Source organism: Haemorhous mexicanus, chromosome 25 (genome assembly GCF_027477595.1).
Source record: "Haemorhous mexicanus isolate bHaeMex1 chromosome 25, bHaeMex1.pri, whole genome shotgun sequence".
NCBI lineage: Eukaryota > Metazoa > Chordata > Aves > Passeriformes > Fringillidae > Haemorhous > Haemorhous mexicanus.
The window spans coordinates 1,113,675-1,138,259 of NC_082365.1; the positions used below are offsets into that span (position 1 = coordinate 1,113,675).

The following is a 24,585-nucleotide window of genomic DNA, read 5'->3' on the forward strand; positions in this document are numbered from 1 at the left end:
CACCATCCTGTTCTTTTTTTGTGTTCTTTAATCCTTTTCTGGCTGTAGCCAAACCATGGCCATTCCTGCTCATGGCAGGGGTTGGCAGTGAGCTTTTGGCTCCCTTAAAACCCAGAGCAGCTTCTGTGACTCTGTGACTGCAGAAGTGCTGCAGGAGCATCCAGGAAAAGATAAAACATTGAGTAAGATCTTCCTCATCCTTCTTTCCACAGCTTTCTTTCCTGTCCACCTCATTTTTCAATTTCCTGTTCCCAATGGCTCCTTTAGCCACCTCATCATCCAGCCATAAAAGAAAGGATGGAATTAATTCTGAACTGCAGTTGAGTTTCCCAAAGGCCATAATTTGACTCCCAGACTGGTTTGGGTGGGGAGGGATGTTAGGGATCTTCTCATTCCACCTTCCCCTACCCCAGGTTGCTCCAAATCCCATCCAGCCTGGCCTGGAACCTTCCAGGGCTGGCCAGCCCTGTGAGGACACAGAGCATCCCTGCTCCTGCCCGTCCTGAGCTGCTCCCCCGTGTGCCTGCAGTGCAGAGCCAGAGCCAAGTTTCCCACCTGGGAAATGAATCTGCAGCCAGAGCTCTGGGCTGCTCCCAGGGCTCCCCAAAGCATTCCCGAGGAGCTCGGGGGGGCTCCTGCTCTCCCACCCTGCTCCTGCTCCAGCTCCAGTGCCAGAGCTCCTGCCTGTGGGGTTTCCCTGCCCCAGACCTTCTCCAACCCACCTGGCTGGTGCTCCCTGTTTGACTGGAGTGGATTTAGTGGAGCTGCTGGAGTCACTTCTCCCCAGGTCAGCGAGCATTTCACATCCTTGAGTCCCCTGCTTAATTTGCTGAGGAAATTCCTGATTCTGAACCCATTCTCAGCACTCCCCTGTTTTCCACGCTGCCAGGACCACACCTGGGGCTCTCTGGGCAGGACCTGGCTTTGCCCACAGCCCGGCTCTCCTCGGGCTGTGCTTGCCCTGCTCTGAGGGAGCTCAGCTGCAGGCTGGGCTGCAGTCCCTGCATCCAGCTGCCCTCCTCGGACAGGAAAGCAGCAGCTCTCAGGAAAGAGTTAATCCCAGCCAGCCTTTGGGATCCTTTGCTGGGGAGAGGGCTGATCTTTTGTTTGTTTTGAAGCTGCTGGCAGGAAAGCGGGGAGGAGAAAATTACCTAAGTGATAGTGAGGTTGCCATGAACTATATAAAACTGGGAAATCAAAGCCCAGAAACTCCACCTCGCAGTCCTGAAGCACAAGCACAACCCCTGAAGAGAAACCCACCCCAGCAGCGAGTGATCTCAAAGGCTTGAACTCCAACCAAGCTGCATGAGCTCAGAGCTGCTGCGGGACTGAGCAGCCCGGGCCGGATCCCCGGGAGCTGCCCCGGAGCAGGGAAAGGCTTTGGGAACTCCCCCAGCCATGAAGTGGAGGCAGCTCCTCTGCATCTTCTGCCTGCTGGAGCTGGCTGGTGAGTACTGATGTGGCCAAGCCCGGGTGGCAGCAGGGACAGGGCGTGGGGCAGCTCCTGGCAGCAGCAGCTGGGGGGATGATGCTCCTGCAGGAGTTTGGGATTCAACCTCGCCCTAAAACCTCCCCGCTGCTCTGGAAGGGGCAGGAATGGGGATGAAGCTGCCCACAAACTCCGGGAGAACACCAGGAGTTGTCCCTGCACGCAGGCAGAGTGCAGCCACAGTTCAAGCTGTCTCTCAGCCTGCTCGGGTGTAAACGAGCCACGCTTTTGTTTTGTGGTTGGAACTAAACATTTGCTGAAAATCAAATGAGTCTCCATAAATATTAAAATCTCCTATTGCAGCTCTTCAAATATTCATCATGTGAAGCAATGAATAGCAGCGCTGAGATTTTCTCTAGGTGCTGCTTTTTAAAGGGTTATATTTTAGGGAAATATTATCATTTTTGTCCCAAACCCAACAGCCATGAGGTAATAAAAAAGGACTAAAAAAGTGAAGCAGCACTCTGTGTGTTGCCTGGTGTGCTGGGACAGGAGCCAGGAGCCTGCGGGTGTCTCCTCAAATGTGATTTTTCCTTACTCACACGAATGGGAGCAGGAGATCTATTGCAGGAATTCACTGGGTTTTGTTCTCCTGTTTCACAGAGCTCCTTTCATGTGCCCCTGGCTGCCCAGGTAAATTGCTCACCTGAGCCGCTGGCTGACCCTCCAGTCTGTGTTCATTTGAAAGGAATTGAAAAAAATCCCAGTTTTATGTGAGAAAAATGCCATTCAGGGCTGTGTGGTTGGGCTGAACCCAGCGAGGGGGTGAGACAAAGGTGTGAGGCAAACCTTGAGCTTCAAACCTCCAGCTCCAAACCTTGAGCTCCTTGTACTAAACAAAAGTGATGGAAAAGTGATAAAAAGCTCGGGCTTTGGAAGGACAAAGCTGGTGGGCAGCAGGGGCTTTAGTGCTTGGTGCAAAATGTGCCTGCACAGCCCCTGCCCATCACTCCTGCAGGGTGGAGGAGGTTGGCTTCTCCTCGGGGTAGCTGCTGGGAAAAATCATCCCTGGGGCTCTGCTGGTTCCTCAGCTCCGTGGGGAGTCCCAGAGAATCCATCAAAGGCTCCAGTTGTGCAACTGCCCTGGAAATCCCAGCTCTGTGGGCTTGGGCAGGAGCTGCTCCTGGCCAAGGGTGGGAGCCCCGGGCTCCTCCTGCTCCCAGGGCACCTCCAGCCAGGGACACGTGCTAGAGGCACATTTTTATAGGGAAAAGCCCCTTGTGGCACCCTGGGACAGGGCAGGAGCCCTGCAGGGGTGGCGTGGGGCTGTGGTGTGGGGAGGATGGGGTTTGGGTTCTGGGATCCAGGATCCAGCCTGGTCCCACCCCAGGGAGCAAATCCCCGGGGAAAGCCAAGCCCAGATCCCTGGAACTGCTCCTTCTGCCGGTTCTCTGGGGCTCCTGCCGAGTTCCAAGGAGGGGTTTGCAGCCACCCCTGCTCTGCAGAGTGGGCTGCAGTTCCCAGACCCTCCCAAGCCCCTGGGAGGATGCTGTGAGCAGCTTGTGTTGGAAAGCTGGGGATGGATAAAGCACATGGAGAGCTGTCCTGGGCTCGTCTCAGAGTGAGCATGGGAGGCTGGATTCTATTTGTACCTAATAAAAACACTTTATTCTTTCACTTAACCTTTCATCTTTCTTCTTTATGTGTTTTTCATTCATCTCTGCCAACCTTGATTTGTAGAAAAATCTCTTTTCTCACCATTTTCACACGTTCTTTCTTTCCTCCACTCCTTTTTGCAACACTTATGAAAGTTCTGAACATCAGGAAAGGAAAAAGAGACTTTAAATCTTCCAGCTGCTGGAGTTTAACATCCTCTAGAGGCTGCTGCTCCAGCCAGGAGAAATCTCAACCCCAGGAAGGTGCTGGGCTGCCCAAGAGGCCCCGGGCCCAAGGAAAGCCTGGGAGCAGCAGCTGGGCTTTGGGGGGGCAGCTCGGGGGGCTCCCCCAGCCCCCCGGCCCCGGCCCCACACCCACATCCTGTCTGGGCCAAGGAAAAGGGGGAGGGAAGGGATCTTTATCAGATATTTCCAGAGGGAAGAGGGCTCCACCCGCTTGAATTCCTGCCACATGGCTGAGAGCTGAGAGCTGCAGAGGCATGAGTAATGCCGGCTGGAGGGGCTGCTGGGGGAGCCGGGGCTGGCTCGGGCCCCAGGGCTCTGCATCCCAGCCCAGAGCTCCCTTCCTGCATCCCACAGCCCATTTACCCTCCTCTCCTGCATCCCAGAGCTCCAGAGCTCCTCTCCTGCATCCCACAGCCCATTTACCTTCCTCTCCTGCATCCCAGAGCTCCAGAGCTCCTCTCCTGCATCCCAGAGCTCCAGAGCTCCTCTCCTGCATCCCTCAGCCCATTTACCCTCCTCTCCTGCATCCCAGAGCTCCAGAGCTCCTCTCCTGCATCCCAGAGCTCCAGAGCTCCCTTCCTGCATCCCACAGCCCATTTACCCTCCTCTCCTGCATCCCACAGTTCCATACCCTCTTCTCCTGTATCCCAGAGCTCCAGAGCTCCTCTTTCTGCATCCCAGAGCTCCCTTCCTGCATCCCACAGCCCATTTACCCTCCTCTCCTGCCTCTTGTGGTCTTTTTACCCTCCTGTTCTTCATCCCAAGGCTCCTCACCCTCCTCTGCAGCCCTGGCCCAGCAGTGCCCTTGTGCCAGCCCCGGGCATCCCCTTCCAGAGCTGGGGAATGAACTCTGATTATTCCAGTGAACTCTGATTATTCCAGTGAACTCTGATTATTCCAGTGAACTCTGATTATTCCAGTGAACTCTGGCAAAGGCAGAGCTGGGGAGCTGCCCTGGCCCAGGGCTCGTGTGCCAGGTGCCCAAGGAGCCAAAGGCTGAGCAGAGGGCTTGCCAGAGGGGAGCCAGGAGATCTGAGGCAGGATCAGCTCAGGAGCTGCAGGTCCTGCCCAGAGATTCCCAGTGGGATTCAGCCCCCTCAGTCCTGTTTGCTGTGGGTGCAGGATTGGGATCCAGTGATGGAAACTTCCCTCCTCTTTCCTGAGCCTTTGCCACTGCAGAGCTTTTTTTCATGGCCCTGGCTGAGTGCTCAGGGATGACTCTTGGAGCAAGTTTAACATTTATCTTGTTGCCTTTTCTTTATTCAATCTAAGATCCTTCCTAAGCCTCGTTATTAAAATATCTTTAAAAAATCATTTCCTTTTTAAACCCTAGGTGGGTGAACACAATGGGTGCTGGGAAGTGCAATTCTCTTCCCCATCTCTGCATGGTTTTGCTCCTGCACGTGCTTGCATTGCCAGGTGAAGATTTCTCCCAGGTTAATAAATAGCTTGGCTTAAACTCTAAACCCTCAATCCTAACAAACTGACAAAGTTTAATAAAGCCATTAAAAATGGATGGTGCAATGAATAACCCTCTTTAGCTGAGCACCACGTGGATTATCCAGCCCACATCTGGATCACTATTTATCTCATGAGCCCAAAGATTTCATAAAAACCCTCATCCATGTTTTGTGGAAAAGCTCCTGCTCACGCTCCAAGAAAGGCAAGAAAGAGAAATCCAAAGTGACAGCTCCTCTCCCAGACCACACTGAGCAGCAGCCAGGCCTCCAGTCCAACCCTCAGTGCTGAAAAGGCTCTGCTGAGGAATACCCGGGGTGCTCTGCCAACACCTGCAGGCTTCAGAGGTGCTGGGGTGGCCCTGGCACCTGGGGAGGTCACGGCAGGGCTGCCTTGTTCTGGTGGTGTGAGATTTCCTGCAGGTGGCCAGGAGAACAGAGCTCTGCCTAAAGCCTGGCTCTGCCTAAAGCCTGGCTCTGCCTGAAGCCTGGCTCTGCCTAAAGCCTGGCTCAGCCTAAAGCCTGGCTCAGCCTAAAGCCTGGCTCTGCCTAAAGCCTGGCTCAGCCTAAAGCCTGGCTCAGCCTAAAGCCTGGCTCTGCCTAAAGCCTGGCTCAGCCTAAAGCCTGGCTCAGCCTAAAGCCTGGATCAGCCTGAATCCTGGCTCAGCCTAAAGCCTGGCTCAGCCTAAAGCCTGGCTCAGCCTAAAGCCTGGCTCAGCCTGAAGCCTGGCTCAGCCTAAAGCCTGGCTCTGCCTAAAGCCTGGCTCTGCCTAAAGCCTGGCTCAGCCTAAAGCCTGGCTCTGCCTAAAGCCTGGCTCTGCCTCTGGGCTGCTCCCTGCCCTGGGCACCAGTCCTGCCTCCTGCTTTTCATTTGCTAAAAGTCAGCAGGAAAACTCGGTGACTTCACCAGCTGGAACTGAGCTGAGCTGCCTTGGAGAAGGAGGAACTTCTCCCCCTGAGCTGAGAGCTGTGCCAGAGCCCAAACTGCAGCTCCAGACACCTGCACTGAGCCTCAGCAGGGCCCCCAGAGCAGCTGCAGCCCAGGAGGGGTGGGAGGGATGGGATGGGATGGGATGGGATGGGATGGGATGGGATGGGATGGGATGGGATGGGATGGGATGGGATGGGATGGGATGGGATGGGATGGGATGGGATGGGATGGGATGGGATGGGATGGGATGGGATGGGATGGGATGGGATGGGATGGGATGGGATGGATAGGATGGGATGGGATGGATAGGTTCCCCAGCAGGACCAGCAGGGCAGTTCTTCCCCTGCCACCCACAGCCAAATCCACCCCTGGTGCCCTCAGGCTTTGCTGTTCCCAACCCCTGCAGGCTCTGTGGAGCTGACCCAGCCAAAGCAGCTCCTGCCAGGCCCGTGCCCAGTGCCCAGTGCCCAGTGCCCAGTGCCCAGTGCAGATCCTGCTCAGGACCTGCCAGAGCTGCTCCATCTCTCAGGGAGGTTTGGGAGGATGAAGTAACTTTTCTTGGAGCTGGGGCTCCCCTGGGCAGAGCTACAAATGAAACAAGACATTCTGTATGATTTTCTCTTTAGTGCCTGGATAAGAATCTTAAACACCAAGAGCCCTGGGGTAGAGACTGGAGCTGTTTGCTAAAGTGGGAACAGATCTTAGGGAGAGAGAAGCTGAGGAATGGGGAGAAATGCATTTCCATTGACTCACAGCTCATTTCAGAAGGAAAAGCTGGAAGTGTCATCTCTGTAAGGCAGCAGGAAGCAATATATAAACTTTAGGTTAGAACAGCAAACCACTCTCCAAACATTCTGCTTTACCTCCAAAGATGTTTTAGCTCATGAGTCAGGGCTGATCCCAAGCCAGTGGGAATGTTTCTATTTACTTTGAGATTGTGCCTGCAACTGTAAATCCAACTTATCTATCCTGAGGCACACAAGTGATCTCTTCCAAGGTTGATTCTTTCCTCCCAGGATTACAAACCCAAACTGCTCTGAAATCCAGCTTTGTGCAGAGCTCTGTGCATCCCCCAGCGAGCTGGGGCTGGGCTGGGCTCAGAGCTTCTCCTCTGAGAGCCCTGGAGCCTCTGCAAGGGCTGCACCAGGCTCTGCTGCTCCCCCAGATGAAAAGTTTCACCCCTGAGCCTCTCCCAGCCGTGCCTCAAGGCTTCCTGCCAGTTTGGGGCAAGAAAAAGTGAATTTGAGAGAGCAGCTGAACCCTTCCAGCCCCTGAGAGCTCCTCTTCCTCCAGGCTGCACTGCTGGGACCACCACGGCCACCCCCAGCCTGGCAGGGGGGGACAGCAGCAGAGGGACAGCCAGCACTGCCAGCACTGCCACCACTGCCACCACAGCCTCGGGGGACACCAGCAGCACCAAACCAGCCTCTGGTAACCTCTGCCTTTGTTCCCTCTATCATTCCTGGGAGCTTCTGTGGTCATCAGCACATTTACTGAGTGCACACACTGGTTAAGGCATGGTTTGGGCTCTCAGGAAAAGGGGCTGAGTAGGGTCACAAGGTTTCATTCCACCCAGAAAATCCCACCTGGGGACAGCCAGCCCAGGCAGCTCAGCCCCATCCTGGTCAGAGCAAAGAGCTCAGGGGGGATTATCCCTCCACACGTGTTGGGAGAGCCACCTGCAGGAGTCCCTTTGGGGGGAGAGGACATGGGGAATGGCTTTAAGCTGGAGGAGGGAGGTTTAAATCAGATCTCGGGCAGGAATTGTTCCCTGGCAGGGTGGGGGGTCCTGGCAGGGGTGCCCAGAGCAGCCCCTGGATCCCTGGCAGTGCCCAAGGCCAGCCTGGATGGGGCTGGGAGCACCTGGGGCAGGGGAAGGTGTCCCTGCCATGGCTGGGGTGGCACTGGGTGGGCTCTGAGGTCCCTTCAACCCAACCCAGTCTGGGGTTCCATGGTGGGAGACCCAGCTCGGGCTCTGGAGGGCTCTGGAGGGATGGGAGGACACAGGGAGCCTTTCCCTGGTGCTTTTGGGACCAGAGGCTCCTCTGGAAGCCTCGGGGCCAGGAAGGAGCTGGGGGTGATGCAGGGGGGTGGCCAGTGTCACCTTTGCCGTGGTGGCCCAGAAATGAGCCCCTGTCCCCCAGCTGTGGGGGGTAATTAGGCAGCAGAACCAGGGCTAATGAGCATTCCCTGGAGAGCCCCTGGCTCCTGGTGCTGCTGCTGGCTCTGGCAGGTCAGGGTTGTGTCACACACCGAGCTCACAGCCCCAGCTTCCTCCTGAGCCCTTCTCTCTGCATTTCCTCCAAGCTGCAGCCACAGCCAGCTCCGTGCCCACCACGACATCACCAGAGCTCCTTGGCCAGCTGAGCACCAGCCCCCAGCCCAGCTCTGCCTCCACATCACTGCCAGGCTCCTCCCTGGGGCCCCAGGAGAGCTCAGGGGTCCCCATGAGCCAGAGCACCCCGACCCAGCCCGAGGACAGGGCACAAACCTCAGGCAGCCCCAGCTCTGCGACCACCTCGGAGCATCCTGCTGGCCCTGCTGCCCCCACAGCCCTGCCCACAGCCAGGAGCAGCCCCCAGGTGAGGAGGGGGCTGCCTGGGGAGGCTGGGCTGTCCCCAGCCCCAGCAGGGCACTGACACCCCTGTGCTCTCCCTTCCAGCCTGCCATCAGCTGCCACAGAGCCAGGGACCAGGGTGACACCGGGGCCATCTGCCTGCAGCTCAACGAGTCCAGCACCTGCGTGAGTGTCCCTGCAGCCCTGGGGTCACCCACAGCCCCCGGGCTCTCTGGGGTGGGGGGCTCCAGCATCTACCCTGGGGTGGTGCAGGAGGGGCTGGTCCCAGGGGATCCCAAAGGGAGGATCCCAAAGGGCTCCAGGGGAAATGTGACCTCCCAGCTGCACAAATTCTCCTTTTCCCTTCGAGCTCTGGGGTCAGCTCGGCCTCTAAAGCATCTCCCACCGTGTGCAGCAGGAAGCTGCCTTTGTTCTTCTTCTTCCTCTTCCCTGCTGGAAACAAAAGTGCCTTTTTTTGTCTTGCCAAGGGCCCTAGGAAAGAAAACAGGGCATTGCAAGGAGCTGCTGGTGTCCCAGCAGCTCCCGAGGGAATCCCAGGCTCTCTGTGACTGTCCTTGGCCTTGAGCACCAAAAATGGGGAATTGTAACAGCACAGGGGGGTCTGCTGGGCTGGGGGGAAAAACCTCTCCCACTGCAGGAAAAACCTCTCCCACAGCCACATGCAAATCCATATTGGTAACTTGGGTACATCCCATTCCCAGTATGGATATTGATCAGGAATTGATATCTAAAACCTGACAGTTTAGAGTTAGAAAGGGTGTGTTTATTGTGGGATAACTCCCAAATACACACTGCAATTTACAGGTGATTCCAGAGTCCTCTTATCTATACAAGTATTGAATACCCAAAATACAAATCCATATTGTTAACTTGGGTACATCCCATTCCCAACATGGATATTGATCTGGTATTTATATCCAAAAACTCTCTGACAGTTTAGAGTTAGAAAGGGTGTGTTTATTATGGGATAGCTCCCAAATACACACCTCAATTTACAGGTGATTCCAGAGTCCTTTTACCTATACAAGTATTAAGTACCCAAAATACAAATATATATTGTTAACTTGGGTACATCCCATTCCCAATATGGATATTGATCTGGTGTCAATATCCAAAAACTCTCTGACAGTTTAGAGTTAGAAAGTGTTTGTTTATTGTGGGATAGCTCCCAAATACACACCTCAATTTACAGGTGATTACAGAGTCCTCTTATCTATACAAGTATTGAATACCCAAAATACAAATCCATATTGTTAACTTGGGTACATCCCATTCCCAACATGGATATTGATCTGGTATTAATATCCAAAAATTCTCTGACAGTTTAGAGTTGGAAAGGGTGTGTTTATTGTGGGATAGCTCCCAAATACGCACTGCAATTTACAGGTGATTCCAGAGCCCTTGTATCTATACAAGCATTGAATACCCAAAATACAAATGCATATTCATGACTTTGGTACATCCCATTCCCAATATGGTAATTAGTTCAAAAGTCATTAAGCATGGTAATTAGTTCAAAAGCCATTAAGCATGAGTAGTTTGTTCCTTGGAATGGGTCCGTGGTCCCTTTCGTGGGGAGGGGTCCCAAAATGAGGAAGTAAATGAAGTCTTCCTCGTTCTGACCTTTCTGCCTTTTCAAGGCAAATGTGACAATGGGCCCTCGGTGGAGCTCCCATTCCCTGCCTTCAGCTGGGCTCAGAACAGAGGAATTTGTCTTGTGTTCCTACAATTGTCTTATGTTCCTAAAAGCCATTTATCAATTCCTGTATTCTTTATTACAAACCCAGCTAACCAAACATTGTGCTGACGAGCAATCAGTTATTAGTTAACCACTAACTCTTAACTTCATCAAGGCCTACCCATTTATTTTAATTAACTGCAGTAAAGCTCACCTCTAACTAAAATCTCAGCTCCTCTAAAATCTCTAAATTCCTTAAAGTTTGTGTCTCACTGGCAGGACCTGGGAGCCAGAGAAGAGCAGTCCTGCCAGGACCTGTGTCCCTCTCTCCCCCTGGCCTTTCCCGAGGCAAATGAGCAATCAGCTGGCACTAATTGCAAAGGGAAACTCTGACACTCCGATGAGTTCTTTCCACAGCACAGAAAGGAAAATACACTCTTGGGTCTCTTGTTCCATCTTGGCCTTCCTCCCCCCGAGCCAAGCTCTATAGAAACAGCTGAAAATGATTTGTTTGTTGTTCTCCCGTGGAGGAGTGTCTGGATTTCTGCACTTTCAGAGGGTGCAGGGAGCTGGGGATGGCCCTGGGGCAGCTCTGGGCAGAGGGAGGAGGGCACAGAGCCAGGACAGGACAGGGGGTTCTCCCTTCCACAGCCCCAGGGTGGGATCCAGCCCAGGGCAGGGCTCAGTGGAGCTGTCTCTGTCTCTGGGGTGGGCACAGCCCTGGCTGGGAGGGGGTTGGGGGGCTGAGCAGGGTCCTGGCAAAGCTGGGCTGTCTGTGAGCCTGGCTGTGGCTGACAATAGCCCCGAGGAGAGAGCCCATCCTGTCTGATCCAGAAACGGCCCCACAAAGGCTGCAGCTCCTCACTCCTCTTCCTCTTCACCCCCCCAGAGTCAGCACAGCTCTAAAATGTGAGAAATGTGGTTTTTTACCTAGCCTTTGATCAGCAACCTAGCAAAAACATTGAAGACATTTCCTAAACAGGAAGGCTCAATGCTTCTTTGTTATTTCCCTCCTTTCCCAGCCCCTGCCTGGGACTCTGAAACAATAGAGCTCTTCAGTCGTTCTAGCCCAAAAACTGGGGAGACTTGCCATGGATCCAGAGCCTAAATTTAGCTTTGTTTAAATGCCATTTTCAGCAGTTGCTAATAATACCTCCATTTAATTTATCCTCATTAAGACATGAGAAATGAGCACCTCCAAGGTGTTGGGGCTCTGGGCAGTGCTGGAGTGGGAGGGGAGGGTCTGACACCAGCTCAGCTCTGCAGGGCACAGAGGAGACACCAAAATTCAAATGGCAAAGCACAACACCTCCAGCAGCGTGGCCGAGGCAGGGAATTGCTGCTTGCTTGGATTAATGGCTGCTCTTTCTGAAAACTTGGCAGGAGCATTTTCTGGAGAGGAACAGATTGGAGTTATGGCGAGCACTGTGTGAAAATAGAACCCAGCCCATGGAGTCCCCCTGTGAGATCAAGCTCACTCCATCCAGCCTGGACAGGGACTGTTTGCTCCTCATCCTCAAGGGAGAGAAAGGTCAGTGAGGGCATTCCTTGGCTGGGATGCCAGATAATGGTGTGGGCAGTGGGACAGGGCTCCCTGTGGGGAAGGGCTGTGAGACACATCCTGGGAGGAGAAACCTCTCTGCCATTCTGCTCCTTCTGCTGGGGTCCTGCTGCACCCCTGCAGCTGTGGAACGGCCTCAGGAGCAGCCTCAGCTCCTCTGGGCTCAGCCAGGCTCCTTGGTGTGCCCTGAGCCTCAGAGTGTGTGATTCATGTCTGGAATGTGTGCATGTGTAAGGTGTGGGATGGACATATCTAATGTGTGTAGTGTGTGGGGTGAACATTTAATGTGTGTAAGGTGTGGGATGGACATATTTAATGTGTGTAGTGTGTAGGATGGACTTATCTAATGTGTGTAACATGTGGGATGAACATATTTACTGTGTGTAATATGTGGGATGAACATTTAATGTTTGTAAGGTGTGTGATGAACATATTTAATGTGTGTAGTGTGTGGGATGAACATTTAATGTGTGTAAGGTGTGTGATGGACATATCTAATGTGTGTAACATGTGATGAACATTTAATGTGTGTAACATGTGTCATGAACATATTTAATGTCTGTAAGGTGTGTGATGAACATTCAATGTGTGTAAGGTGTGTGATGGACATATTTAATGTGTGTAGTGTGTGGGATGAACATATTTAATGTGTGTAACATGTGGGATGAACATATTTAATGTGTGTAACATGTGGGATGAACATATTTACTGTGTGTAACATGTGATGAACATATTTACTGTGTGTAACATGTGATGAATGTATTTACTGTGTGTAACGTCTGGGATGTGCTCTCCTGTTTTGAACCTCACAGATCCTGACAAACTTCTGAACACGCTCCAGAAGTCTCACTGGGAAAAGGTAAATAAATCCCTGGGGCAAGTTTGGCTGCAAGAAGTGCCTGGCCAGGAGACTGGAGGGATGAGAGCTGAGGCTGGGCACAGGCTGAGACTGGGACCAGGGTAGAGACCCCTGAAGTGCCCGAGGCCAGGCTGGACAGGGCTTGGAGCACCCTGGGGCAGTGGAAGGTGTCCCTGCCCATGGCAGGGGTGGCACTGGATGATTTTTAAGGCCCACACCAGCCTGGCATTCTGTGGCTGGAGCCAGCCAGCAGGGATGCAGCACAAGAGAGCCAGCCCAAGCCGTGCCGTGGCTCTGTAAACGCTGAAGTGTTTTCCCAGCAGAGGTCAGAGCCAGCAGTGACTCTCAGGGTGCAACTGGCACTCAGATTGTCCAGAGGACCGGGCTGACATTGATGAATTCCTCCCCCCAGCCCTGCCCTGAGGCTGCCACTGGCTGGGGCTGAGCCCCAGGTGCGTCCCAGGGGCAGAGCTGAGAGACCTCAGCCAGGTGCTCCAAACCCCGGGCTGTGCTCCAGAGGCCAAAATTCCCTGTGCCACAGGAGACTGCAGGCTGGGAAGGAGCCTGTGAGGGCTGCCAGGGCCGGGGCAGGGCCGGGGTGACGAGCAGCATTGTTTGAAGCCTGAGCAGCAGATGCAAACGTTTCCTGTTTGTCCCACTCCCGGCTCTCTTTGGTGTTGTTGTTTTTTTTTTTTTTCCAGTTTGGAATAGGATCCCTTAAAAAGGAGAGCACGAGGAGCCGGCGGGACTCTTCCCAGAGGACACTGATCGCCCTGGTGACATCGGGGCTGCTGCTGGCACTGCTGGGGCTGGCCGGGTGCTTCCTGATGCGGCGGCGCAGCTGGAGCCCCGCGGGACACAGGCTGGTCAGTGCCTACAGGGGGCAGAGCCGCAGGTAGAGAGGAGCTCGGGGGGCTGGGGGCAGCACAGGGCCATCCCCACCCCTGTGGCTCTGTGCTCACCCCCTGTGTGTCCCCAGCTCGGCGACAGCCCGGGCAGGGCAGGGGCACTGCGCAGGGGGAGGGGGAACGTCTCTCCTCTCCCAAAATCAGCTCCTGCAGCAGCAGCACCCCTTTCCCTCACATCTAACAGGTCTGACAGTTCTTTTTGCTCAGCAGTAAGAGCTCATCCAGCAAGGCCCCTGAAAGCTGCCCAGTCTGTCATTGACAGTGATGCCCCTCAATTCCCATTCCTGTGTGAGTCCCGTGTCTGCACCCGAGCTGCAATAAAGGCAATTTCTCCCCACCAGCCGTGGTTATAAAACATATCAAGAAAACAAGAGGCAGAAATTTCCTATTTCCATTCTCCCCCTCCCAGGCAGGCTGACCCTGAGGACTCCTCCTCCCCTCCAGTGATTTTTGGGGACGTGACCCTGTGTAAAGTGAGGCTGGGCCACGATTTCCTCACCCCTGCCCAGTGTGAGCAGCTGTGTCCTGGGAGGCCATTTCCTGGCCAGGAAGGATTTCCCCAGAGCACAGAGCTGGGAAATGCTGTGTCAGAGGCAGGGACACTGCCTGGTGTCCCCGGGGCTGGCAGCAGTGGCAGTGTGTGCCATGGGAGCCCCTGGCAGTGCCAAGCCCAGCTCCAGGTGAGGCGTGTCCAGCCCACCCATGGGAGAGAGACTGAGTGGAGTCCAGCCAGGAGAGTGCTGGGTGCTGCTGAGGGAATTCCAGCTGGGAATTGCCCCCTGGGACTGCCAGTTCCAGGGCTGCACAACATCTGGGGAATTCTCTTGAGGGCCTGGGTCCTCCAGAGGCACCTGCTCCTCACAGCAAGAGCAGCACCCAGCCCTGCAGAGCTGCACTTCTGCACTGGTGCCACACCTGGCAGAGAGCTCTGCACTTCAGAGGAAGGGGAAGGGAAAGAGACAATTTCCATCGATGGTGACTTTTCCTTGGCCAGCAGAGGTTCTGTCCCAAGGCAAGGGTGGCTCCAAAACCTGGTTAGGAGAAAACAACAAAACCTGACAAAAAGCTTCTCTTGCAGGCGCTGCAGGAAAAACTGCACTTCCAAAAACTGCAGCTCCTGGGTGGTTTTCTTGCTCCACGTTGGTTCAGGCCCTCTTCTCCCCCTCTTGCCAGCAGTGCCCTGACCTGTGGCTGTTTGTCCCTCCTGCCTGGGGACCGCGGGCAGCCCCTGCCCCAAGGCAGCATCCCTTCCCCTCCCTGACTGTGTCCCTTGTGCCCCCAGGCTGAAGACCCCTATGACACGGAGAACGGCAGCCAGGGGAACACCATGCTGATGTCGCCCTCCCAGGAGCCGGCCGAGGTGCAGGAGAAGCCCAACCTGCCCAACGTGAACGGGACAGGCAGCCAGGAGAACGGGACGGGCCAGAACGGCCGCTCGGGCCGGCAGCACCGCCCGGCCGACAGCCAGATGTGACCGCGCCCGGAGCGGCGGGCGCGCCGGAGAGCCCCGCACACACCGGCTCTGCAGACCTTCCGTACCGCCGCTGTCCTCTCCTGAAGGACTCCAAAATCAGCCCGAAGCACACGGAGGGACAGAGCTGCCAAAGAGCAGCTCCTCCTCCTCCTCCTCCTCCTCCTCCCGCTGACCACACAGGACAGTTTTTTGCAGCTGTTCTCTGCTGTTGTTGTCAGAAGAACACCAGGACAAATGGCAGTGGCCTTTGCCCTCCCCAGCTTTCAGGCAGAGGCAGAGTTTGGCTCCAGGCAGCCCAGACTTCTGGTAGCAATATGTTAGGCTGACCAAAGTAGTTAAATTGGGATTGCAGTGACAAAAGCCTCTCAGGTTTCAGATAGTTTTGGTTAACAGAGTTGTTTATAATCTCATCTTTATGTTTAAGTGCAGGATTTCTTCCTCTTCTGAGGCCATCAGGCATTTAACCCCTTCCTGTCTTTAGGGCTCCTTTATTTCCTACTCCAGCAGAATTTGCTGAAGCTGTGTGTAAAACTTTCCACATGGAATTGAAGGCTGAAATGTCAACTTCTTTCTCTTCGAATCCCACCAGGACTGTGTCCTGAAGGTTTTTTAGAGAGAAAATCCCTCCCCAGCCTCCTCCTGCCTGGGGGCTGTGAGAGGCAGAGCCAGCAATTTATCCCTTGAGTGAGATGAGAACCCTGGGTCGGGCTGGGGGCTCCGTGGGTGCCTGGGGCTGGGCACTCTCCCGCTGGCACCTGGGGCAGGAATTTGGGCAGGAGAGGTGCCAAAGGGCTCCCAGAGGGAGGAGCGGGAGGCAAACCCAGCTGTGCCAAGGGCAGAGTTCCTGTCTCTGCACAGCAGCAGGGGCAGGGACACAGAGCAGGGCTTCACTGTGGGAAGCACCAAACCAGGAGCAGGAGCAGGAGCAGTCTGAGCCCTCTCTGTGCTGACCCTGCTCCCAAGGGAAGCTCTGCTGGAGCCACATCGAGCTCCTGGCACCTCGGTGGGACCCGGGGCAGGTTTGTTCCCCACCCCAAGCACATTTTTAGGGAGCCAAAGCCCTGATTGTGCCAGCCCAGGAGGGGTGGTGGTTCAACAGCAGCACCAGCAGCGACCTCCACAGCCCAAGTCAGCCCCAAAATGGCCCTTGGAGCTGATCTACCCTCTCACGAGTGAATTCATGCCAACCTTCTCTCAGTGCTGAACACCGAGGGAGGGTTTTTTTCTGGTACAGTGCTCAAAGCAATGACAGCAGCATCCATCACCACCTGGGGCTGGTTTTTCGTGGGTGCAAGAGTGCTTAAACACAATTAAAACATTCCAGGCTGTTTGCTTTGGTGTGAATTGCTTCTCCCAGATCTCATTGTAAATAATCCCGGTTGAAAAAGAAAAATAATTAAGTACTAAAAACTGGCTCCTCTGTTGTGTCCTCTGCTCATCCCTGCGGGATGTGTGGCTCTGGCTGCTGCCAGCAGGGAGGGAGGACAACGCCTCATGGAGAGGTTCCTTCCCAGCAGAAATGCCATGACTAAAGGCTCTGGCTTGCCCTGAGCACATTCCTCTCCCAAAAAAACGTCTGCAGGATGAGTGACGTGCAGCAGGCTGTCACACCTTTGTTTGGTTTGTTTTTTTATGTTTAAGACACCCGGTTAATTCCTGGGAAAATCAAAGAGGCTCCAGAGTGACGTGGGGGGCTGGGGTTTGACCTGGAGCAGGGAGGCTGCGCCAGGGGAGGCACAGGCTGGGCATCAGCAGGAATTTCTCCATGGAAAGGGTGGCCAGGCCTTGGAAGGGGCAGCCCAGGGGGGTTTGGGTCCCCATCCCTGGAGGTGTCACCTGGAGGTGGCACTCAGCACTCTGGGCTGGGGATCGATGATCCTGGGGGGATTTTCCAAGCTCAGTGATCCTGGATCCTGGGAGGGCTCCCTCACTCTGCAATAACCAGCAACATTTCCTGCCCCAGAAATTTGCAGGGGGACACAGGGAAGCCCTTGGTGCCTCCTCTGGTGGAGATGCTGGAGCTGCACCGAGGGCAGGAGCTTTGGGAACAGGATCTCTCCTGATTCCTGACTCCCTCTCCTCTCTGGGATGCCTGACCCTCCCCAGGGCTGCTTCCCGGGCAGGAACCCCTCAGGGGACACTCCCCAGGCACTGCTCGTGTTGTGGGGCAGCCTGACCTCAGACAGGTGCAGGAAAACCAAATTGCTTTCCCAGGGAAATCTTGAGGAGCCCGGAGGTGGGGCAGGGAGCTGGGGCCGCGTTTGCTCCTGGTAATTGTTTATCTAATTAGCACGAGGAGCTGCGGATCTAATCAAACGTCAGGTGCACTTTTCACAGCTCAGGGAATGTCCTGCAGCCGGGCAGGGACAATAAAGTTACAGTCAAGTGCTCTGGCAAAACAAAAGGTTCCTCCAAAGCCAGATTGAGGGAAATGCCGGGAGCGGGGCTGGTGCTGAGCCAGCGGAAAAGGCTGGGAAAAAAGGCTGGAAAAAAAGGCTGGGAAAGGCTGGGAAAGGCTGCACTTCCAGCTCAGGAAGTTTTATGCCTGTGTCTAAACAGCCCTGGCCCGGCCCAAAAGGTTTTTCTTGTTATTCCTCCCTTATCAGCCCCCTTGCATTCCTTCCTCGCCCCCTCCTCTCGGCACCCCCTGCAGCCTCACTCACAGCTGCTCTTTTGGGGCATTTTGGGGACTCTGAGTCCATTCCAGCTCCCAGGACCAGCCTGATTTCCCATAAACTCATGGACCAGGTAGGAGCACTTGCACCAGCCTTGAACCACGTCTGTGGGAAATCAGGCTGAGAGGAGGGGGTGAGGAGGGAATGCAAGGGGGCTGATAAGGGAGGAATAACAAGAAAAACCTTTTGGGCCGGGCCAGGGCTGTTTAGACACAGGCATAAAACTTCCTGAGCTGGAAGTGCAGCCTTTCCCAGCCTTTCCCAGCCTTTCCCAGCCTTTCCCAGCCTTTTTTGCTGTCACTGATTTCCAGTTCTGTGGGGCGGAGCGGGGTGAGAGCCCCGAGCATCCCTCCGGCCTTGGGGCGGCACGGGAGGCTCGTTTGTGCCCGTTTGTGCTCGTTTGTGCTCGTTTTTGCTCGTTTTTGCTCATTTGTGCTCCAATGCTGCTATCTGCTGGCTGTGCCCCGCCAGAGCGCTCCGAGCGGGCTCTAGAGGGCAGCTGGAGCTCGGGGATGCTGCCCTGGCAGATCCCGCATTATTTTCTTTCTCTGGGAGCTCTCCCAGTTTTGCTGCTCCCAAAAAGCGGCTCCGGCCCCAGCGCAGGGCCCGCGGTGCTGCAGTCCGGGCTCAGAGAAACCCTGGAATTACAGAGGAACAGTGCAAACACCGGGATGTCACTACAGGACATGAAATAACACGATGCTCACACACTGCTGTTCTCAAGGTAAATCTGGGACTTTGAATTTCTGACTCCAACATTTATAGATTCCCAACATTTATAGGTTTAGTTTCTAGATTTAGATTTGATTTCTGACTCCCACATTTATAGATTCCCAACATTTATAGATTTAGTTTCTAGATTTAGATTTGATTTCTGACTCCCACATTTATAGATCCCCAACATTTATAGGTTTAGTTTCTAGGTTTAATTTCTGACTCCAACATTTACAGATTTCCAACAGTGACAGTGGATTGGAGGGTGACAGTGCCACCTCTCCAATGACACTGGACAAACCATCCAATCTCTCCTCCTCCATAAGAGAATGCAAAACAATGAGTTATTTACAGGAAGTGTGTGAGAAAGTTCCTTACAAGAATGTAAACATCAAAAGGTTTAGAAAAATCATAAAAAACCAGGGCGACAGTGGGACTTGGGGCTCAAATTCCAGGGAACATCCACGGTGCCATTTCTAACCAGGGTTTCACACCCATTTCTTTCCCATCTGCTTGCTCAGTGTCAGATCCTGCATTTCTTTTTTTCTGGGGGAGCTCTCCCAGTTTTGCTGCTCCATCCACGCAGGATTTTTGGTCTGACCCAGGGGATTCTGTGGCACAGGAGGGCTCTGGTGATGTCCTGTGTCCCACCTCAGGAAAAGAAGCTGGAGAAGCATCAGTGGGGCCAGGAATCCCTGAAATCCCAGCCAGGGAACCAGCAGTCCTGGGCTCAGCCCCTCTGAGCCCCAGCTCTGAGCCAGCCTAAACCTCAGCTGGCCACAAAGGCGTTTCCCAGAGCTGGAAAAGGGTGATGAACAAACTCATTTTGATTTTTTTCCTCCTTTTCCAGCCATGGTGGTGAGCCTGGCAGGGCTGGATTAGTGGTTGGACTTGATCTTGGAGGTCTTTTCCAGCCTTAATTCTTCCATGATCCTGTCCTTGCTTTCCAGGTAAGAGAGCAGCATCTGGGTAGGGCTTTTCCATCCCCCCCAGCTGAAAAAAGGAAATTATATTTACAGCTCTTTGCATCACAGGCACTTCCCAAGCGTTTGGAGCCTTTAATCTTGGCCTTCAGATCCATTTAATTTGCTGCTGGTTTGATTTGTAGTAACAGAGGTAAATGAGATTATCCATCCCTTGAGATCGACTGTCGGAGGCAAACGCTGAGGAATTGGGGTCTGAAAACATTTTCATGTGTTTCCAACCCAGGGGGAGCCAGGGCTGAGCTCCCAGAGTGGGAGCAGAGCTGTCCCCAGACCCCTCCTCATTCCTGAAGGAGCCACAGGGGCAGGAGGAAACTCCTTCACAGTGTGCAAAGAGCATCCCAAGTGCTGTGAGCCTGGAAATTTTCCTTTTTAACTTAAAAAAGACAAGGATGGGTGAACCAGGGGTGCTGTTTGTGGGTCAGTGTGGAGCCAGATGCAGAAATTCCTTGGAGTTAAGGTCTTCCAACTGAAAATTCTTTGTGTTTTTCCTCTGGAGAAGGAAAACCCCACAATTTTTGAATAGCTTTTCTGTTAATTTTCTAATGGCAACTTCTGATGTTGGGGAAGATGTTGGGTTCCATTTCTGGTTCCACTGCTCTGACTGCAGACAAACAAAGGTCTGAAAAGTTCTGTCCCCTCTTGTCCTGTGTAAGACACAGCTGCCCCAAGGGCTCCTACATGGGAAATTGGTTCTCAAGTCACTTATATTTTGTTCCTATAAATTAAGAACACATCACCCTCCTGACTCTTAGTTATTTATTTGCTATTTCTGGTACTTTTGATTTTTTTTCCTTCATATTTTTCTTAATCTTCATGTTTGCATCTTCCTTCTCTCCTTATCTCCTGCCTGCCCCAGAGGCTTATTGCTGCTTTGGCAACATGCTAACGTGTTTAGGAACGATAAGATGTCTAATTAATAGTTTAATTAGCAGTACAAGGTCTTAATAGCTTATTAAAGGAAATACATTCAGAAAAAGCTTTTCCTCTCCTGGTGCTGGTACAATATCATTTCCCAGCAAATGATGAAACAGTTTGGAACGTTCTCATTTGGGAGAGGGACGCGGGGCTGTGTTGGTGATTTCACGGGGGATTTCGCGCCGCTAATGCCATTATTTTGTTGTTGTTGTTTTAAAACAATTTAAGAGATTAACCAAAGCGATTGGGAAGGAGCAGGCAGGGCAGGCAGGAGAGAGGAATTAACAGCTGCTTTCCCTACTCCTGCTTATAAACAAGTCCTGGGGAAGGCAAACTTGCTCTTTAAGAGGCTCTGGCTGAAATGTCAGGTCGCGGTCGGAGCCGGGGCAGCGCTGCCTCCTCCGATCCTTTCCCACTAAATTACTGAAAAATCTTTTAAACAGAGCCATCCTTGGCTCACCAGCTCCAGCAGAGTCTGGCCCACCTCTGAGCCCGGCGGCTGCCTCTGGCTTCGGGCAGAGAGGATGAGAAACCCGGCTGGGAGCGAGCCCAGGAGAGCAGGGCAGGGCAGAAAGGGGCAGAGGAGAGGAGGGCAGAGGAAAGCAGAGCCGAGCAGAGCAGGGCACAGCAGAGCCCAGCAGAGCCCAGCAGAGCCCAGCAGAGCGCCGCCGCAGCTCGGCTTTCCCCGCCGCCGTGTTTTTCCTCTGACCCACACAAAGATTTCTTTCTAAATTTATCGCGGCGTTCATCGGCAGTCCCACTTAGCGCAGATTAAGCGGCTGGGCGGGCAGGGCCCATCGGAATGAGGGCAGGGGAGCCCGGAGCACCGCGGGGGGGGGCGAGGGGCCCCATCCCCGCTCCCCAACAACTCCCCCGGACCCCCTGCTCCCCCCGGTTCCCTGCTCCACAGGGTCCCCCCCGGCGGCCGCAATGCTCTCACGGTGGCAGCGCCCCAGCTCCCGGCTGGCTCCGGGGAGGTTTTGCCGGTGCCCGGAGGCCCCGGCGCTGGCACCGCTGGGGAATTTCCACTGGGCTGCGGAGCTGGAGCAGCGCTCGGCGAAGGTCGGAGCGGGGCTTTGTGCGGCACCCCCGGGCAGCTGAGCGTCCCTCCGCCTCCCCAGAGCTCTCGTGTGCCCCCCGGGTTATACCTGCGCCTCTGCGGTGGCACCGGAGCTGCGGGTCCGTGGCCCGAGGAGCCCCCGGGGGGACACAGACGGGTCCTGGCGGCTGATCTGAGCTGCACGCTCTGCAGAGATGAAGCCCTGCCCAGGGAGTCTGAGCCGTGTTTGGAATCACGCAGGGAAATTATGCAGTTCCAAGGATGGCATAATTGGGAGAACGCTTGACTAGCGCGATTTTCTTGTGTGCCTGTCAGCAAATCACTTAATGTGTGCTGTGCCAGGTTTCCCAGCCGTTAAATGGGGAATGATTATCCCACCACTTCCTAAGAGGGAGCGAGGATAATACCCACTAATGACTCTGGAGGTCCTGGAAGGTGGTCCCGGAGATGTGCAGCGGCGCACGCAGGGGCTGCAGCCCTGCAAGGAACACGCAGCACTTTAAACCCGACCGTCAGACATTTATTTCTCCTCATGCTGCTTTTTTTTTTTTTCTTTTTTTTTAATCCCGAAATAGATCCGCGTCTGTTTGTGCCGGATTCTCAAAGACTGCGCTGTCATCCCCTGGGATGGGACATCCCGGCTCCGACGGGGAAGAAGAGGAAAATGCCGGGGGAAGGCGGCTCGGAGGGGTCTGGAGCGGACCCCTCACTCCTGCCCCGCTCCCCCCGGGCCTTTTCCCGGCATCTCGCTGCTTCCTGGGAATTGTAGGCGCTGCGGGGTGACCTTGGCCCCGCGGCCGCCGCCTCTGCGAGGGATCCAGGAGGGACCGGGGGGCTCCGCCGCCTCGGCCGGCCCCTCTCGGCCCCAGCTCTCCGCGGCGCCCCGGGAGCGGGCCCGGGCCGGGGATGCTGCGCCAGGCGAGTACCGGGGGCGGGGAGCGGGGGGATCGGGGCCGGGCACGGCCCGAGCGCAGCCCGCGCACATCCCGCGCACGTCCCGCTCCATCCCCGCGCACACGGCGCGCACGTCGCGCTGGATCTCCGGGCTCATCCCGCGCACGTCGCGCCGCATCCCCGCGCAAATCCCGCGCACGTCGCGCTGGATCTCGGCGCTCGTCCCGCCGCATCCCCGCGCACATCCCGCCGCATCCCCGCCGCATCCGCGCTCACATCGCACCGCATCCCCGCGCTCACCCCGCTGCATCCCCGCGCACATCCCGAGCACATCCTGCGCACATCCTGCGCACATCCCCGCGCACATCGAGCTGCGCCCCTGCGCACATCCTGCGCACATCCTGCGCCCATCCCACTGCATCCCCGCGCCTCCCGTGCGCATCCCCTGCCTGCATCCCCTTCTCATCTCCTGCATCCCCCATGCTCATCCCCTGCATCCCCCTGCACATCCCCTGCACATCCCCTACTCATCCCCCCTGCACATCCCCTGCATCCCCCTGCACATCCCCTACTCATCCCCTGCACATCTCCTGCACATCCCCTGCATCCCCCCTACTCATCCCCCTGCACATCCCCTACTCACCCCCCTGCACATCCCCTACTCATCCCCCCTACTCATCCCCCTGCACATCCCCTACTCATCCCCCTGCACATCCCCTACTCATCCCCTGCACATCTCCTGCACATCCCCTGCATCCCCCCTACTCATCCCCCTGCACATCCCCTACTCACCCCCCCTACTCATCCCCTTGCTCATCCCCTGCTCACCCCGCGCCCCCCCCTCCCGTCCTGCCCCCCGCTTGTCCCCCCGCTCCTCGCAGCCCCGGGCCCGAGGGGAGGGACTGGTCTGGGACCCGGCACGGCCCCCCCGCTCCAGAGTGATGAGGATGATTTAAAATCATGGTCATGCTGATAATGCTGCTGATGATTATGATAATGGCAATAAGAATAATAATAAAATAATAAATAGGAATAATAGGAATAATAACAATAGGAATAATAATAAAATCATGATAATGATTTTGATAATTATGATGATAATGTCAATAGGAATAATAATAAAATAATAAATAGGAATAATAGGAATAATAACAATAGGAATAATAATAATAATAAAACCATGATAATGATTTTGATAATGCTGATGATGATTATGATAATGTCAATAGGAATAATAATAAAATAATAAATAGGAATACTAGGAATAATAATAGGAATAATAACAATAGGAATAATAATAATAAAATAATGATAATGATTTTGATAATGATGATGATTATAATAATGTCAATAGAAATAATAATAAAATAATAAATAGGAATACTAGGAATAATAACAATAGGAATAATAACAATAGGAATAATAATAACAAATTCATGATAATGCTGATAGTGATGATGATTATGATAATGTCAATAGGAATAATAATAATAAATAGGAATACTAGAAATAATAGTAACAATAATTATAATGATAATGGTGATAATGCTAATTATAATAATGCTGATAATGATAATGATAATAATATCTGAATTATGTTACATTCAAATAGAAGGAAAAATAGTAATAATAATAATAGTGTTGCATTTAAATAAAAGGATCCAAGTGGATAAAATCTTAGTCAACTCTGCCCAGGCTCCCTCCTTCCCAGTGGATGTGTGAATGAGAGCCCCAGGCCAAATGGGAATATCAGGTGGAATTTAAGGGGTCTCCCATTCTTCCTGTTTTAACCCAAGGCCACGGGGGTGGAAGGAGCTGCCCTGCATTTTCCCTGTTTTCCCTTTTAGGGATAATTGCTCCACACAGCATTGTAACTCCCATGCCACGAGCTTGGGTTATGTTCCTGCTCCTTTTTTCCCCCCAGAATATACGATGCAGGTTCTGTTTGTGGACTGCTTTAATAGCAAGGTGGCTGAGACAAAGTTTACTCAATAAACTTGCTTTTCCCCTTGAGCAGCTTTAGCTTAGATAAACGGGCTTTAAAGTCCCGCCCCAGCGTGGGACCAGCACTGTTTACCATTCATCATTGTTAGTTAATTGCTGTTTGCTTAAATATTTAGTTTGGATTAAGTTCTTTTATTCCCTTTTCTTTAAAAATAATAAATAAAGGTGTGTTTAGCCCTGTGGTAAAAGGCTTTTTAGAAGGCTTTTTAAAGACACTGCAGGGGGGAAGCTCCTTAAAGTTCTTTTTATATATTTTGCATTTAAATTTCCTTATTTTTAGTCTGCTGTGTTGGTATATTTGTAATTAGCCAGGCTGAAGCAGCAAGGACATTTCACTGTTTTCTGTAGAGGCTGCAGACAGTTTTATTCCTTATTGCAAAGAGAAAAACCCATTGAATCATGGAATATCCTTAGCTGGAAGGGACATCAGCTCCTGGCCCTGCAGGGACAGCCCCAAATGCAGTTTTCAGAGGGGGTTAAAGCCACCCAACCCAGCTGGGGGCCTGCAGGTGGAAGGTGTTCCATGGAAGAGGACTGGGGAAAGGCAGTTTGGGGAAAGGC

General features: G+C 53.7%; 1 protein-coding gene and 1 long non-coding RNA gene across 2 annotated transcripts; one reads left to right on the forward strand and one right to left on the reverse strand.

Moving 5' to 3' along the window:
- Nucleotides 1-1,042: 1,042 nt before the first annotated feature.
- CD34 (CD34 molecule) lies at nucleotides 1,043-16,186 on the forward strand. Its single transcript, XM_059867588.1, has 8 exons — nucleotides 1,043-1,447; nucleotides 7,012-7,149; nucleotides 8,026-8,300; nucleotides 8,381-8,461; nucleotides 11,358-11,505; nucleotides 12,348-12,394; nucleotides 13,096-13,260; nucleotides 14,585-16,186. Exons 1-8 carry the CDS (start codon nucleotides 1,399-1,401, stop codon nucleotides 14,774-14,776), a joined length of 1,095 nt encoding a protein of 364 aa, XP_059723571.1. The 5' UTR covers nucleotides 1,043-1,398; the 3' UTR covers nucleotides 14,777-16,186.
- A 2,087-nt stretch (nucleotides 16,187-18,273) lies between these two features.
- LOC132338260 (uncharacterized) lies at nucleotides 18,274-21,532 on the reverse strand. Its single transcript, XR_009489412.1, has 2 exons — nucleotides 21,215-21,532; nucleotides 18,274-19,825 (listed from the first exon to the last, which is right to left on the reverse strand). It is a non-coding gene; the product is annotated as an uncharacterized LOC132338260 (long non-coding RNA).
- Between the last annotated feature and the right edge of the window lie 3,053 nt (nucleotides 21,533-24,585).